General features: G+C 55.0%; 2 protein-coding genes across 2 annotated transcripts in view; one reads left to right on the plus strand and one right to left on the minus strand.

Annotated features, from left to right (window-relative positions):
* The window catches only part of POLE (DNA polymerase epsilon, catalytic subunit), a 33,406-nt gene extending 23,927 nt beyond the window's left edge, over positions 1-9,479 (minus strand). The window contains exons 1-14 of the mRNA XM_062010321.1: positions 9,231-9,479; positions 9,021-9,101; positions 8,899-8,943; positions 8,657-8,749; positions 7,961-8,115; positions 5,925-6,066; positions 5,307-5,387; positions 4,996-5,103; positions 4,479-4,589; positions 4,127-4,212; positions 3,459-3,578; positions 2,536-2,668; positions 1,747-1,860; positions 683-895 (exon numbers count right to left, since the gene is read on the minus strand). Of these exons, the coding sequence (XP_061866305.1) occupies positions 683-895; positions 1,747-1,860; positions 2,536-2,668; positions 3,459-3,578; positions 4,127-4,212; positions 4,479-4,589; positions 4,996-5,103; positions 5,307-5,387; positions 5,925-6,066; positions 7,961-8,115; positions 8,657-8,749; positions 8,899-8,943; positions 9,021-9,101; positions 9,231-9,479 (1,731 nt within the window). The remainder of the gene's footprint in view (positions 1-682; positions 896-1,746; positions 1,861-2,535; positions 2,669-3,458; positions 3,579-4,126; positions 4,213-4,478; positions 4,590-4,995; positions 5,104-5,306; positions 5,388-5,924; positions 6,067-7,960; positions 8,116-8,656; positions 8,750-8,898; positions 8,944-9,020; positions 9,102-9,230) is intronic.
* Positions 9,480-10,196: 717 nt separating this feature from the next.
* Positions 10,197-15,960, plus strand: part of AIFM3 (apoptosis inducing factor mitochondria associated 3) — a 58,064-nt gene continuing 52,300 nt past the window's right edge. Inside the window, exon 1 of the mRNA XM_062009851.1 lies at positions 10,197-10,426. The gene's annotated coding sequence lies outside the window, so the exon portion shown is untranslated. The remainder of the gene's footprint in view (positions 10,427-15,960) is intronic.

Genomic DNA, 15,960 nt, shown 5'->3' on the forward strand with positions numbered 1-15,960 from the left:
GCTGGTTGCATTTGTGTTTGGTAGGGCAGCACTCCTCATGGTCTCATGCTGGCTGCTGCAAGGCTCCAGAGATTCAGACTTGGTCCAGATCCTTTTAAATGCTCTGTGTCCTCTCTCACGATTAGACAAGACAATGACCAGACAAGACAATGACCAGACAAGACACACTGAAACAGCCCACACTGAGCATCACAGAGCAGTGAGCAAGGCTGCCTCTGACAACTGTGGACACAACAGGTACAAAGCAGCACGGGGGAAGGTGATAAGAGATGGCAGTGTGACCCAGAACCGGGTGAAAGACACTCAGGAAGGGTTCAGAAGCAGCTTAGTTTGGGTGTGAGAAGCACAGAGGGAGGACAGGACCCCAAGGGGACACAGACATATCTTCCAAGAACTCAAAACCAAAGCCCCACGTGGCCACTCTCCCTTGCTGTCAACAGGGCCTGGCTTGCCTCCAGTATGTGACTCATGAGCCACTTGCCCTCCCAGTGAAGCACTGGTGGCCATTGGGAAGCGTGCTCCACTCCTTCCCAGCCCAGCTCCACACAATTTCAGGTGCTCCAGCTGTCCTGAAGTACGACAGCTGCTGCCCAAGCCCAGTGGGGACATACAGCAAGGCCAGGGGAGGGTAATTCCTCCCTCCCCAGCCTGTGGGGACAGGCCTGGGCTGCGTGGCCCTCACCATTCTGAAGCGGCAGGGGATGTCACTGCGGAAGACCCCAGATTCCAGAGCTTCCACGTGGCCTCCCACGTAGGTCTCCGAGTCCAGCACGTGCCCATCGTCTGTCAGCTTGTTGAACTCCTGCTCCTGCTTGTTGGGGAAGATGATGTTGGCGTGATAGGCCTGAACCATCAGCAGTGCCTCGCACAGTGTCCCAGATCCTTTCCTTAACACCTGCAGAAGAGGCATCAAAGACAGCTTTTGAACACAAAGAGTAGATTTAGATACAGGTAAGAAACTCTTCACACTGAGGGTGGTGAGGCACTGGAACAGGTTGCTCACAGAAACTGTGGATGTCCTGTCCCTAGAAGCGAAAAGTTAACTAGAAGTTAGAAGGTGTCCCTGCCCATGGCATGGGGGTTGCATCACATATCTTTGAAGGTCTCTCCCAACCCACATCATCCTGTGATTCAGCCAGAAGCACTGTAACAGCACTGGTGAGCACTGGTGTACCAGCCACATCAGCGAGCCAGATGGCTTCAGGTGGTGCAGGGGCCAGTGCTGCAGCTCATTGCAAGCAGGTGAGACACCAACACTGACTCCTTTGTGTTGGCTGGGAGGACAGCATGCTACAGACAGCACAAAGACCTCCAGATCCCTGCTGCCATCAGCTCCTGACACTACTCTACTGTCAAATACCTTTGTAAGCTAAGCCAGGTGAGGACAGAAGGACATTTCAACCACACAGCACAGATAGCTTCATAACCAACCTCCCTACAGCTGACAACAGCCATCAGGAGACCCAGCTTTGCATGACCATGACTGCAAGTAAACCTGGCTGAGCATGGAGCAGCAAGTCACACTTTCTTGCTTCAGCCCTGTACTGCCAACACTTAGATCTTTTACTCTTCAGCACCTCTCTCAAAATACCACAGGGCTGTGTAGAGAAAGGAGTAGCCTCCAAAGCCACCCTCCCTGCCTCACATGGGAAAGTGCATTGGCAGTGGGAACGTGGTCCATGGCCCAGCACTGTGAGAGACAACACTCTGCCAGCAAAGAAAGGATCATTTCAGGAACGCACCCACCTCGTCAGGCTCCATGGGGATGATGGTGCACAGGGCGAAAATGAAAGGGTGCACATACTTCATGTACATGTAGTAGGTGGCAACTGCATCAGACACTGAATAGGTGGCCAGGGTCTGTTGGGGAAGGGTGAGAGGCAAATTAATCCCAGTCACATGAGACAGAACAGCTCAATGACAACAATGAATCTCTCACTGCCTCCTGCTGCACATGCTCATGTCAGCAGGAAGAAGGGAAAAGGTGTATCTCTCCACATCCTAGTTTGCAAAGAACCACCTGTTTGTTTCTGGACATCCTGCTCTAGCTCTAATGACACAGCAATGTGTCAGTTCTGCATGAGAGGAAACACAGGAGGATGAGCTCACAGCACAGAGCCTGCCCCATCTGGGAGTCAGGAGGCTGCTCCAGGGCTTCAGCAGAAATCCTCTGCCCGCAACACCCAGAGAACTAAGCCTATTTCTTGTCACTCCAGCAAGTCATGGCTCTGTGAGGTGTTTCTGTTTCAGGTGGTGCCTTCCACCTCACACTGCTGGAAATAAATACAGAAAACACAGAGTGCAATGCCAGTGCTCAAACCACCTCAAAAGATGCTGCTCTTCCTCCGCACAAGCTCGAGTGCTTCCAAGGCACCAGCAGTTTGGGGACACACACTGAGTTAATGTCTCAAAACCCACTGCATTCATACTTCTTTTGGTAATCCTTTTTGTAATACTTTAAGATTCAATAAACCATATTGCAGCTGCTCTAGGCTCGTGTTGCAGTTTCTCAGAGGAGACACAGCACAGCATTACCTGAGGCTCCTCTGTAGCCATCCGGCACATCTCTTCAGGGTCCAGCTCCACGGGGTCGTAACCCAGCTTTGCTTTAGCTGCTGCTTTCAGGTTGTGACTTCCCACTGGGAGGTAACTGTCTCTCTTCACCCACCTGGACAGAATTATGAAAAGAGCAGTTTCTGCAGAGAAATCAATCCTAGAAAAAGGGCACAGGCTTGCAAGTGGGACTTGGATTGCAAAGGGGACCTTGTAAAGACGGCCAAGAGCTGAGCATTCACGTGCAGTGGAGTAAGAGGTTGCCCAGCTTTACTTATCCTGCATCTCTTATCAATGCACTTAAATCCCAAGCAGGACAAACCTCACTATCTATACCATCACCAACTCTCAGAATTACCACCATCCAGTTCCCTCAGTGGCTTTAAGATAAAGATTAAACCCCTGGAGGAGATGTCACCAGGGCAGCCAGTCACTCTCCAAAGTCCAGACACTGCTCCAGTGGAAGAAACCCACATAAAATCCCCCAACTTGTCTCTCTCTCTCATGCATGCATAATGTGTTACTTCCTCTTTTGGCTGTGCCAGGAGGCTGTTGGGTCAGGACACGGCCCCTTCCCCACTCCAATGGCTTGATCTTACCCCACTCTTTCTCCACTCCCCCAGTCAGTCCTCAAACACAAGAGGACAACCACCAGCAGGCTGCAGGGAGAGAGACAGCCCTGGCAGCCCTTCACAGAGAAGACTTGGCAGTTTCTGTGGTGTGAAGAATGCCAAGGGGAAGCAGCACAGTCAAAAAATAGACTATCATGCCAGCCTGTGGAGGCGCAACACACGAGAGCTGCCAACAGACAGAAGGATGATGGTTCTCAAACACAAGCACAGGTATTTTACAGAAATTCAAGGAATCAAGATGCAATTCTATAGCAGAGAGGCAGCATTTGGTACCTCAGACAGTCCATGTGGATGCACTGGGATGCTTTGTACTCTCCCTGGCTGTCCTTTTGAAATCCAATTTCCTGATACATATTAATTCCATGAGCTGCTGCTCTCGCTTCCACAAACGGCCTGGGGAGAGAGACAACGGGAAGAGAAGGAACAGAACAGTCATTTCCCTTCATCTCCAACAACAGTTTCACAACTGCTTGATAACAAACTACCTAAGGACTTTATCAGGCTATTTTTCTGTGATTCTGGCCACAGTCAAAACTTCCTGCAGGACAGAATTGCAGCATGAGGCGATGCTGTTTGCTTCTGTCCTGCAGCAGGAGGTACAGACACACGGTCTCTCTCCCCTTGCTTCCCAAAAGCTTGCCTGCACACATATCCTCCAGGTCTCTTTTGACCCTCTCCCTAGACTGGACTCATCCATACACCAACGCTGTCACATTGACAAGGGCTTAAAGCAGCTCAGCTGGGTGGATGAGACTCTACAGAAACTCTCATTCCCAAGCCAGTCACCACAGGTTTTGGTGAGGTGCTCAGACTGGCCAGACAGCACAGATCACACACTGTCAGTGTTCTGTGGGCCATGGAAGGATGTCAAGGCTGGTACCCGACCCTGCCCCACAGCTGAGGTGACATCTTGCCAGCTTAGTTTTCATTCATGATCTTACCAGTCAAAGAAGTCTCCATTATATGTGACAATGATGTTGGGTTTGGTCTCCTGGACATGTTCAAACCACCTCTGGATCAGATGAGCCTAGGATGAAACAGAGGAGTAGAAAATATACATAGTACACTTAATTTCCTCATGGATACCACAGCTGACTCCACCCTTCCCCTCTCCTCCCCACTTAGCCCAAACCTGACCTCTCTTACCCTTATTGCTGAGAACAAAAGCATGCCCAACCCTGCCAGACCCACCACATTCCCCAGTGAGGCAGCCAACCAAGCAACCACTGCTCTTTGGCCCACAAGAGCCCCAGGCAGGTAAAAGACAAAATCTACTGGGCAGAACTGACTTACCTCATCTGGTTCATTAAAGACACAAAACGGACCCTCGTACTCTGGCTTGGGAGTGAACTCAAAGTCCTCAATATCCTCAGAGACAATCTCCCTGTTTGTGATCAGGTAGCCCTAGGGAGGTGACAAGGAGGCAGTCAGAAGGCCTTGGCTTGTGAGCAACACAAAAAATGTTGCCCAAATGATGGTTCACTTTCTTCGTGAAAGCCAGAGCTTATGGAGAACAACTTATGGGGAACAACTGTTTGGGAGACATGTGCTGAACCATCACTGGCCATCAGCCACTCAACGTGGGAAGCAGAGTAGTTGTCCTTGTGCTCTCCAGGTTACTGCTGCTCCCTCAGAGGAGCACCACCACCATGAGCTGGGCACCATGAAACTAAATACCTTATGAATCATTCAGGCTGTCACTTCCACAGCCACACACCAAGCAGGAGGCAGCACGGCAAGCCTGGAGCGAGCTGGGTTGGAAGCAAAACGCTGGCTGTAGCATGGAGGAACCCACTCTGCTGTCCCTTACCTGCCCATCAATCATGTAGGAGATCATCATGATCTGGTCTGTCTCTGCATCAGGAAACTTCAAAGGCAGTTTGGTAGTTTCAATGTCAAAGGCGAGAACGACGGGATCCTGAGCGGGACCAAAGCCGTTACAGAGTGTCCTGCAGGTGACTTCACAGCAATTCTGCTGAAGCCCACCAAGCTAAGCAGATCCTAGCCAGTAACTCTTCTACTGCTTTACCAACCCCCAAATCACTACCCAAGCCCAGAAGCAAAGCTGTCCTGCTGTGCACCACGGTGTGACCCCAGCAGCTCGCCCAGCCTGGTGCTCACCGGCCGCTCCACCAGATCGTCCCGGCGGGTGATTTCGGGGGGGAAGGTGCTGCCCCGGCATCGCACGTTGTACCAGTGAGCCTGTCGAGAGAGGGTAGGCAGGGCTTCACTGTGGGGCCAGCTCCTGGCTGGACACAAAGCTGCAAACAAACCCCCCAGTCCTGCTGAGGGCCTCCCTTGTGGGCCATGCCCCAGCCTCAGCGCTTGGCTGCTGGGAAAAAGCTGCACAAATTAAATGCAGCCCTGAAGCAAAGCTCAAACTGTGGCTGCTCAGCAGTCATTTCACTTCTTTGCACATCATTAAGCAAGGAGAAGGCCCAGCAATAGAGGACAGAGCACTGGCACAGGCTGCCCAGAGGTGGGTCTTCAAGACCCGCCTGGACACATTCCTGTGTGACCTGATCTAGGTGACCCTGCCTCTGCAGGGGGTTGGACTGGATGAGCTCTAAAGGTCCCTTCCAACCCCCACCATTCCATGATTCTATGACTAAGCTTTACACACAAACTCAATGTCACTGACACCTTTGCCTGGAAACAAAACATTCCTGCCCTGCCTGGGCTACAGGAGAACAGCAGCAGGACAGCAAAGCTCCTCCTGCTTCCCTGATCCCTACTCACCACGTGGATCTTCAGGTCAATGGAGAGACGAACGTGGTAGGGAACGTCGTACTCCCGCATATCCACAATGTTGTCCATCTGGCTGGCAACCTTTCTGGAAGCCCCTTCTTCCTCTGTGCTCAGGCTACCTCCACTCAGAGCACTGCAAAGAGCCCCACAAAGCAGCTGCCTTACCAGAGGGCATGGCCCCACACCCCCAGCAACCAGCACCAGGAGTCAGGGACAGAGTGGGAAACATTTCCCCACCATGCAGTCACCATCTGTGCTCAGAGGCAAGCCCAGGGCACACAGCACCCACAGCCCACGCTCCTGACCAAATTCAGCCCTTCTCACATTTATGAGTTGTGTCTGCTCAGAGGCACAGGCAGGCAAGACCCACACGTCCCTGTATCACCAACAGGTCCTACAGTGTTTGGTTTATAAGCATGGCACTCATGGCCAAGAAGGCCAATGGCATCCTGGGGTGGATGAGAAGGGCTGTGGGCAGTAGGTGACGAGAGGTTCTGCTCCCCCTGTGCTCTGCCCTGGTGAGACCACATCTGGAATATTGTGTCCAGTTCTGGGCCCCTCAGTTCCAGCACAGGGAGCTGCTGGAGAGAGTTCAGTGCAGGGCCACAGAGATGATGGAGTGGAGCATCCCCCTTGTGATGAAAGGCTGAGGGAGCTGGGGCTCTGCAGCTTGGAGGAGCCTGAGGGGTGACCTCATTCATGTTACAAATCCATCAAGGGTGGGTGTGAGGGGGCTGGAGCCAGGCTGTGCTCAGGGATGGCCAATGACAGGACAAGGGGCAACAGGGACAAGCTGGAACAGAAGAAGTTCCAGAGAAACACAAGGCAAAAGTTCTTCCCTGCCGAGATGAGGGAGCACTGGCAGGGGCTGCCCAGATGGGCTGTGGAGTCTGGAGACATTCCAACCCAGCTGGATGAGTTCCTGTGTGCCCTGCTCTAGGTGGTGCTGCTCTGGCAGGGGGGTTGCACTGGATGAGCTTTCCAGGTCCTTTCCAGCCCTTCAGATTCTGTACACTGAGCCTAAGCAGAATGAGGCATCCCAGGAAGCCCCTCAGAGAGGGACAGTACACCTTCTGGGTGAGCAGGGAAGCCCTCAACTCACTTGATTCTTCTTCCTCAGGTTTCAACTGGAATCACACTTCAATGCCAGGATACCAGAGAGAGGGGTGAATTTTTCATGTCTATATTCTGGTTGACCTTTAAATCAAAATGTCTTTCTTTTTTTTCTTCCTGCAACAAGGTTTCCAACCCTGTGAACAAGTGCCTGGCCTCTTATTCAAACAGAAAATCACAGACTCATAGAATCACAGCATGGTGGGGGTTGGAAGGAACCTTTAGAGTCCCATCCCTGTGCCAAAGCAGCTCCCACCTAGATCAGGTCACACAGGAACGTGTCCAGGTGGGTCTGAAGAGCTCCAAGGGAGGAGCCTCCACACTCTCCCTGGGCAGCCTGGGCCAGGGCTCCCTCACTCAAACAGGGAAAAGAGCTTTTCCTTATGTTTAAATGGAACTGTTTGTGTTCCAGCTTCATCCCATCACCCCTTGTCCTGTCACCTGATACAACAGAAACAAGTGCAGCCCCAACCTCCTGACACCCACCAGTGAGATATTTGTCAATATTAATGAGCACCCCCTCAGTCTTCTCCAGACTGAACAGCCCCAGCTCCTGCAGCCTTTCCTCAGAAGGAAGATGCTCCAGGCCCCTGATCATCTTGGTGGCCTTGCACTGGCCTCTCTCCAGCAGTTCCCTGCCAAAAAATGTTTGTTGGGCTCTTTTCTTCTTTCGTCCCAGCTAGAAATAAGGTTGCCCAGTACCTCTCAGACACCCCCAGCACAGCACATCACATCCCTGAGGCTCTGGGACCGCTTGATGTGCAGCACTGAGATGGAAGAACCACCTTGGAGATAGGTAGCTGGGGTCAGACCCCAGGCAGGACAGTACCTCTCTGAGAACAGCTAAGAACTAATCAAAGGAGCCTAATTATTAAGATGAGTGACAGACTGGCCACCTGGGGCAGAGCTCCCACCTTGCCAACATGGCTGTGTAGACGTCGCTCGCCTGGTCTCGCTCTCTGTTCTTCCTCACAGCAGGTGAGATCTCCTTCCTCACCTTCACCAGCTCATCCACCGTGTTGAAGGACAGCTTGATGTAGTTCCTCTTCAGGCCTACCAAGTGGTTTGGCTGCAAAGCAGTAAGATAACATTAGCTTAGGGTTGATGCATACTGAGGGATGGCCACCATAAGACAGGGTGAGGAAGGCAGACAAGACTGATTCAGGTAGAAAAATTGGCCACAAAAAAGGTGCCAATAGGTGGAAGAGTCAAGCACCAAGAACTGATTCTGAGGAGCATGTCAGGGAAGAGCACAAGAGCTGCATGAGGAACCAGCCAGCCCTGCTGCCTGCACAAGGACCACAGGCAGCATTTCCCCAGGAATGAGAAGGAAGCACATGCAGCATCCCCCTCCCACAGCATCTCCTCCCTCACTCGTCCTTTAATTCCTGCAATTGTCTTGAACATACTGTGCACAAGCTGATGTGCTCAAGGAGAGGAAAGTAATCACTACTGGTAAGTAACCAGCCACAACCAACCCATTTCTGAGAGACACCATGAGCAACAGTAGGACACTGAAGTGGAGTTTCCCTCCACTCCTCCAACTTCACTAGAGGTGTGAGGGGGTTTCTGAACCTTGAACATTACTCAGAGCACAGAGGAATACAGACCAGGTCCAAATCTTCTTTGGGAACAGTTTCCAGCTTCGCAATCTTCCCTTGGAATTTCTTGGAGAGGAAGGAGGACACTTCTCGCTCACAGCCCTGCCGAGAGACGCCAGGGCTCAGCACCACGGCTCTGTCCCCTGGGAGGAGGCTTTCCCAAACCAGGATGCCCAGGGGGTCCTGAGCTCCCCAGGGACTTGCCGTCCCCTCCTCTGGGGAGCTCAGCCCTCCCAGGGTCCCCTCCTCACCTTCTGGGTAGCAACATAGAAGTAGGGCTTGTAGGGCAAGGCCACCTAGGAGAGAGCAGATGGGTGACAACGGCGGTTCCCCTCGCAGGGCCCTGCGCCGTGCCCGCACCCCCGGGACACACCTTGAAGCGGCTCCCGTCCTCTTGGATGAAGTAGTAATCCACAGCGCTCACGGACCGCCGGTCCTCGTCCAGCACCTCCGTCTGCCCACGGGCACCACGGGCTCAGCGGGGTCCCTCTACGAGACCTCCCGAGCCGAGCGGGGCCCCTCCCCGGGGCCCGTCCCGCCAGCCCCGCCGGGCACCTCCCCGCGGCGCCCCCTCGCCCCGTACCGGGTGCATGTTGATGAGCCAGCCCGTGCGCTCGCCGGGCTCCGCCGGCCGCTCGAAGCCGAACAGCGCGTCCAGACGGTCCGTGCGCTGCGATCGCTCCAGGCGCTTGAGCGCGGACAGCGCGGGGCCATCGTCCCGGGCAGACGCCGCACCGTCAGCCCCCAGCGCCGTCTCCCGGGAGCCGCCCGCCCGCCGCCCCCCCCACCGCGTTCCCTCGGCGTCTCCCCCGCCGCCGCCCCGCAGCACCATCCCGGCACGGCCCGGCCCGGCACGGCTCCGCACGGCCCGGCACGGCCCCGCTCGCAGCCGCCGCCAAAGGGATTTCCCGCGCTGCGACCGGGTCCCGCGAGAGCGGAGCCCGCCCGTCCCACCCTGCTGGCGAGAGAACCAATCAGAGAGCAGCACTCAGCGATCGACCCCGCCCCGCCGGCGACAGCACCAATCAGAGGAGAAGCAACCGGCGGCCGGCCCCGCCCCGCAGGCGAGAGCACCAATGAGCGAGCGGCCGCTCGCCTGGGCACGCCCCGCCCTTGCCGCGGGGGCAGCGCCGGGGCCGCCGGCTCCTCCCGCAGCTCGGGGGTGGCAGAACCGCCTCCGGCGCCCCCCCGCCGCTGTCCCGCCGGAGCCCCGGGGCGCTGCCCAGGCCGGGAGATGTGGCTTCCGCCTCGAGCAGCAGCGAGGCCGAACGGGCGTCCCGGTGGCGCGGGCAGACGGGCACGGGCAAAGCAGCCACGCACAGCGCCCGCATCCCGCGCCGCCACGTCCTCTCGCTGCTGCTGGCACACGCACATTTGGGGTTCAGAAGCACGCGCGTGGCCGCGGCGGGGCCCCTCCGTCCGGCAGCGCTGCCCGGAGCCAGCCCCCGGGCCCGCCCCGTGGGGCTCGGCCGCCGCAGCCGCGTTGGGGGTGATTCCCCGCCGCAGCTGCGCGGAACCCCGTGCTTATCTCCCAGCAGCCGTCCGGAGGAGCCGATCCTGGGTGCGCATCCGCGCCCCGGGGCTGCGGGGGAGCGGCCCCCAGTGCCCGCAGCAGCTGCGCTGTGACCGCTGCGGCAGCTGACGCGGGTTTCCCTGCTGCGCTACGCTGCGTCTCACGAGCAGGTGACGCTTGGTCCGTGCGACGCGGGCTCACACAGGACGCAGGGTGAGGTGGCGACGCGAGAGTTTGGGAAACGTTCCCGAAGAAAATGCCAAAAGGTAGGTCAGGCTGTGGTGAGCAGGAGCAGAGCTCAGCCAAACCAGCCCCCATTTATACCACAGTGGCCCCGTCCTGCCTCCCCCCCGACTTTGTTCCTGTCGGTTCCCCTTTCCTGTCCCCCTTCCAGCCTGTATTTGGTTCATAGATCACAGAATGGTAGGGGGCAGAAGGGACCCCCAGAGCTGCTCCAGCCCAACTCCCTGCTAAAGCAGATTCTCTTCGCTCAGGGGGCACGGGAATGTGTCCAGATGGGTTTGGAAACCTCCAGAGAAGGAGCCTGCACACCCTCCCTGGGCAGCCTGGGCCAGGGCTCCCTCACCTCAACAGGGGAGTAGCTTTTCCTTATGTTTAAAGGGAACTTTCTGTGTTTCTTATGCCCATTGTCCATAATCCTGTCACTGGAGACAACAGAACAAAGTGTAGCCCCATCACACACTCAGCAGTTGTAAAACCGAGGCTGATGCTGCTGGCAGGGCCAGCCCCATGTGCTTTGTTGCCAGCCCATGAATGAGTGCAGGTGGTGGTGTCTGCTGCCCTTCCCTGCCTCCCCTGTCAGCTTGGGGGTCAGGGCTGTGTCCCTTCATGCTCTTCTTCCCAGCTTCCTTCTTTTCCTATTATCCCTAGTTGCACTGAAGGTTCTGGACCCTCACTGGAGCAGATGCCCTGTTGCAGGGTGCTTCAGCAGCGATGTGCTCTCCAAGTGCTCAGCAGAAGGACGAAATAAACAGCAACACTTAAGGCAGCAGATGCATTTCCACCACACAAAGCCACAGAGTGTGTAGTGGGGAACATTACACTCAACACTCCCTGGAAGCTCCTTTCACCTTCCAGAGTAGCTGTTTCCACTTAGGCAAATCTGAATTTTATCTGAGCTTGACCTAAAAGAGTCTTCTCTTAGACCCTGGGCAGCAGAGCAGAGTGCTGGTTCCCAGACTGGGCTTGCTCAGCAGCAGGAGAGTGCTGCCAGGGAAAGCATCCAGATGATCCAGGAACCAACTGACTTTATAGGTGTGAAGAATGTGATTTTAAAGTAATCTGCTGAGTTTCTTTTGAATGTAAAGCAACTGCTCTTGTGTCAGACTTTCCCTGAAGATGCATGAACCTGTATCACCTCTCTTTGCTGTTTTCATGGCTTCTGTGGGACAGGCTCCTTCTGCTGGTGCTGCTGGGGTTAGGGTGCTTGTTTGCTCCTTCAGTGAGTTTTGATCATGTGGATAAACCAGGCTGGAAGGAAACAAGGGTAAAGTTTGATGTTGATATGGGTTCATACTAACATCTATGGCTTGCTGTGGCTTGTGCATGAGAAGAAGCCTTTGCAGACAGCTCTGTATGATAAAGCAGCTCCCCTCTTCCAGCTGTGAGAGGTGTCCAGGGATGCTAAAGACAGGGAGGCAGAGCTGGAGGAACCTGTTGTGGTGGGAGCTTCTGTGCTAGCAGCTGCCTGGAGCTTCTGGAGAGGCAGAGGCCCTGCCTCAGAGAGGCAGACAGGTCCAAGTTATTGCACTGGATTGGGAACCAAGGTCTTTTGTTCCAGCAGCTTTTCACCAGTGGCCAGCATGAGACTGGTCATCCACTGCTGGCAGCTGAGTCAGCCAAGCAAGGCAGACCTGAGACTGGGCCCTTCAGAAACCTTACTGCTGCTTTGCACCACGGGTTCTGCATTGAAAGGTTGGGGGTCAGGTGCTGGTAAACCTGTCTGCCCTTCTGGTGCTCCCAGATGCTGAGCAATGGGAGCAAAAGCAGTCTGCTCTGCCAGGCCTGCCTGGACTTCTCCAGGTCTGTGATGAAGTATGGGTCTCTCATCCAAAGGATCTGCTAGAGCTGTTCCTGGGCCTCCAGCCCTCTCTTCTCAGCTAGTTCCAGCAAAACTTGGCTGGTATCTTGGCCTTGCACCTCCTCTTCTTCAGTGCTATTAGATGATGTTTGTGTCCCGTAAATGTAGCAGAATGGTGAAGAGCTGCCTCGTCCTGAGGCAAAGCTGGGTCTTGTGCTTCTCCAGGAAGGTTGTGCCTAGCAGACCCCAAGGCTGTGTGACCATGCTGCACACAGACAGGCAGCAGTGGGAGCCCTGGAAGCAGGGCAAGAGGGAGATGGGGGTGTGAAGTCAGAGCTGAGGGAGGTGAGGTCAATGGCAGCTCCCATCAGCTGCTGGCAACTGTTTCCTCTGGGATTCCTGAAGTGTGTGGGTATGAAGTTACCATCCTGCCTCCAACCCCGCAAGGTGAGGAGTTCCCAGCTCAGGGCTTGGGTCACTCAAAGCTCTGAAATCTCACAGGAATGCAAGTGGTTTGTAGAGCAGCAAAGGCTTGAAAGGCAGCAAGTGCCAGAAGGTGTTGAGCATGGGCAGTGCAGTGGGCAGTGCTTCCTGTCTTCTCCCCCAAACCTGCTCCCAGTCCTCCTGCAGGGGGATGAAGTGGGCACCCAGATGGGCATCACCTTGTAGAAATGTTGGAAGGGACCTTTATCCAAACCCTTTGCTGTGGACAGGGTCATCTTTCACCAGACCAGTTGCTCAAAGGCCCATCCAACCTGAATTTGTACAAGTCACCTGGTAAATAAAGACAAAGAACAGAGGATGGAGGAGGCTTGGAAATAATCTGTGAATTCCTTTTGTGTTTATCAATGGCCTGTCAACATGGAGCATCACATGGAGCTGTGAACTGGTGGCAGCCCTCAGATAGCCAAGAAGAGAAGAGGCTGACCCAGTCAGAACAGACACACTGCTTCAGGGGCCTGGCAGCTCCTGCTTGGGATGGGGTAATGCACTGTCACTCTGTGAGAGAGGGTAAGGGCTTGCACACAGCAGGAGAGTGGCTGCTATGCAGGACCCATTGCTGTGCCTGGCAGTGGCCAGCAACTCCTACACTGCCCATTGTTGCAGCCCATCCCGTGCCATGGCTTCACTAGTGCTGGGACAGCGACACAGAGAGAGAGGTTCCTGGAGGTATGTGTAGAAGAGGAGAGTGGGAGAAGCAGGAGCAAGGATGCTGTGGTGTGGTGGGAGACAGGGGCACAGGACTGTGAGTGAATCAGAGTCTGGTGGCAGAAAAACCAAGAGGCATCTCTACTTATCAGATCCAGTCCCTGCTGGCAGCACCCCAGGTGTCATCCTTTTATAACCCAACCAAGCTTCCTCTATCATACCTCCTTCACAGGCTTGTCATCTGAGGTCAGCTAGAGGTGAAGGATTGTATCAGCAGCACTGAGCTGCTGGAAGATCAGCACCAAGGAGTGCACAGGGCTCCTCCAAAGCACCCCAAGCAGTGAGAGGTTGGGATTCTCCAGAAAGCAACCAGTCCAGCTGGTCTCTCCAGAATCATTTTCACAGATTTAAAATGGGCAGTGGAGCACAGACTGGTATTTAGGTCTTCTGCAAGAGACAGCAAAGGAAACAAGTTTCTATTTAGTCATCTTGGCACCCTCTCAGGCTGCCTCCTTCTCTTTAAGGCTTTGGCAGCAGAAAGGAGACATGTGCCGACACATGAAGACATGCTCTGCTTTAGGTCCCATGTGTGCACGGGGCTTTTGGGGGTTGGCAGGGAGTTTGCAGGCCTTCTGCAGTCTTCCTGCAGGGTCAGAAAACTGCAGATCCAAAGGTGGCAGCTTGGGACCGTGACAGTTGTCAGAGTGCACCCGTGCAGCATCCTGCACACAAGCACTGAGCCGCCACGCACGTGCCAGGAAGGCAGCCAGTCACTGCCTGACATCCCGCTGGCTTCTGATCACTGGGGCAGCCTGAACAACCCGAGGGACATCCCTAGGGATGACTAGTTCAGAGACCTCTGCTGATGCCCAGTCACACGGATCATCTCTGGAGCATTCTTTGCTATTAACCTGGCAGGTTATTGTAATTCCAGCCCTTTGCTTAGCACAGCCTGCCAGGGAGGACTGCAGAGAACCCCTGTTCAGCCATCATGACTGTGCTTGTCAGGCCCTGGGTGGGAGATGGAGCCACAAAACAAGAAACTCATTTTGCAGTGTGGTCTATGTCAGCAAAGGGCGTGGATTTGGCAGGAAGAGTCTCACAGCCAGCACACCCACTGCCTGGGGCAGGGCCCCCCAGCACAGGGGACTGAGACTCCTCTGCACTCCTCCCCAGCTGTGGGTGCTGGGGCTCCTTCTCTGCTCATTAGCAGCAGCTTGTTAGGAGCACTGCAGGGCAGAGGATACAGACTCAGGCCTTGTGGCTCCTCATGTTGTCTGGGTGAAAATGGACAATTTTATTCCACCTATTCTTCTAGCTGGGCCAGCTCTGCCCTGCTGCATCCCAGCCCAGGGTGATCCAGCCTGTGGATGGGTGCTGCTGGATGGCTCCTGTCCCAGTGGAGCAGAGCAGGGGTGGCTGTTGCCATCCACAGCTGCTGCAGATGCAAAGAGCTGAGAAATAACCTGGAGGAGGCCAAGGTCTGACCTGCAGCTGGGCTGGGGCAGTGCTGGGGGTTATCACAGCAGAGTGTGGGCAAAGAAGAGCTGGGATGTGGAGTGGGAGCTGGGGAAGGGCCAACTGTGAAGGCTTGATAGAGTGAGAGAAGGATGCAGGACACCAAAGCAAAGCAGAGGGACACAGGGGGAGTACAGGGGACCCTGGAGGGAAGGGAGAATTTATCCCTGTCTGGAGAGGTCTCGAGGAGTTGGAGATGTCTCTTGTGGGGAGAGGCTGAGAGATGATGACTTGGGAGAGCCAGGTCCCTGTGACTGCTGTGCCTGCCTGCTGTAGCAAGCAGATGACATGGGGCAGATGCACTGCCTGCACAACCCCAGGCTGCACCTCCATGACAAAGAGGGGTCTGGTGAGCACCCATGTGTTCTGGTCAACCTTGCTCAGGTCCCTTTTTCATATCTATAGGTGATGGTCACTGCCAGCTTCACCTCAAACCTGGGGCCTGGGATGACCTTTCTTGTGGACAAAGCCTGGGCTGTACCTTCCCTGCCATGGTGTATCAGCAGAGAGGACAGTGGCCACAGGCAGACAAAACGTTTAGCAGTGAGAATACATTTGGGATGCAAGCAAGTGGAATTTGTCTTCACAGAATCCCAAATGGTGGGGGTTGGAAGGGCCCTGCAAAGCTCATCCCCCTGCTAAAACAGGTTCCCCTGGCTCAGGGGCAAAGGAACGTGTCCAGGTGGGTTTGGAAACCTCCTGAGAAGGAGCCTCCACACCCTCCCTGGGCAGCCTGGGCCAGGGCTCCCTCACTGAAACAGTTTTTTTCTTATGTTTAAAGGGAACTTTTGTCCATTACCCCTTGCCAAGTCACTGGACACTACAGAAAAAAGTGTTGCCATGAACTTAAAAACTGGGGCAGCATGTGCTGAGCTGGCAGTGCAAAAAGGACCAGGCTTTTCTGGAAGGTGAAGAATTGCTGTGAACAACAGGTTTTGAAGGCATATCCCACTTCCCAGGTGACAGCCATGGTCAGTCCCAGGCTCCCTGCTCTGCCTTTTCCTTCAGGTGGCAGTGCCCTGCCAGGACTGGCAAAGCCCTTTCCTCCCTCATGCAGCACCAGCAGTTTCCCTGCAGTGGTGAGCCCAGGTT

Source organism: Colius striatus, chromosome 17 (genome assembly GCF_028858725.1).
Source record: "Colius striatus isolate bColStr4 chromosome 17, bColStr4.1.hap1, whole genome shotgun sequence".
Lineage (NCBI taxonomy): Eukaryota > Metazoa > Chordata > Aves > Coliiformes > Coliidae > Colius > Colius striatus.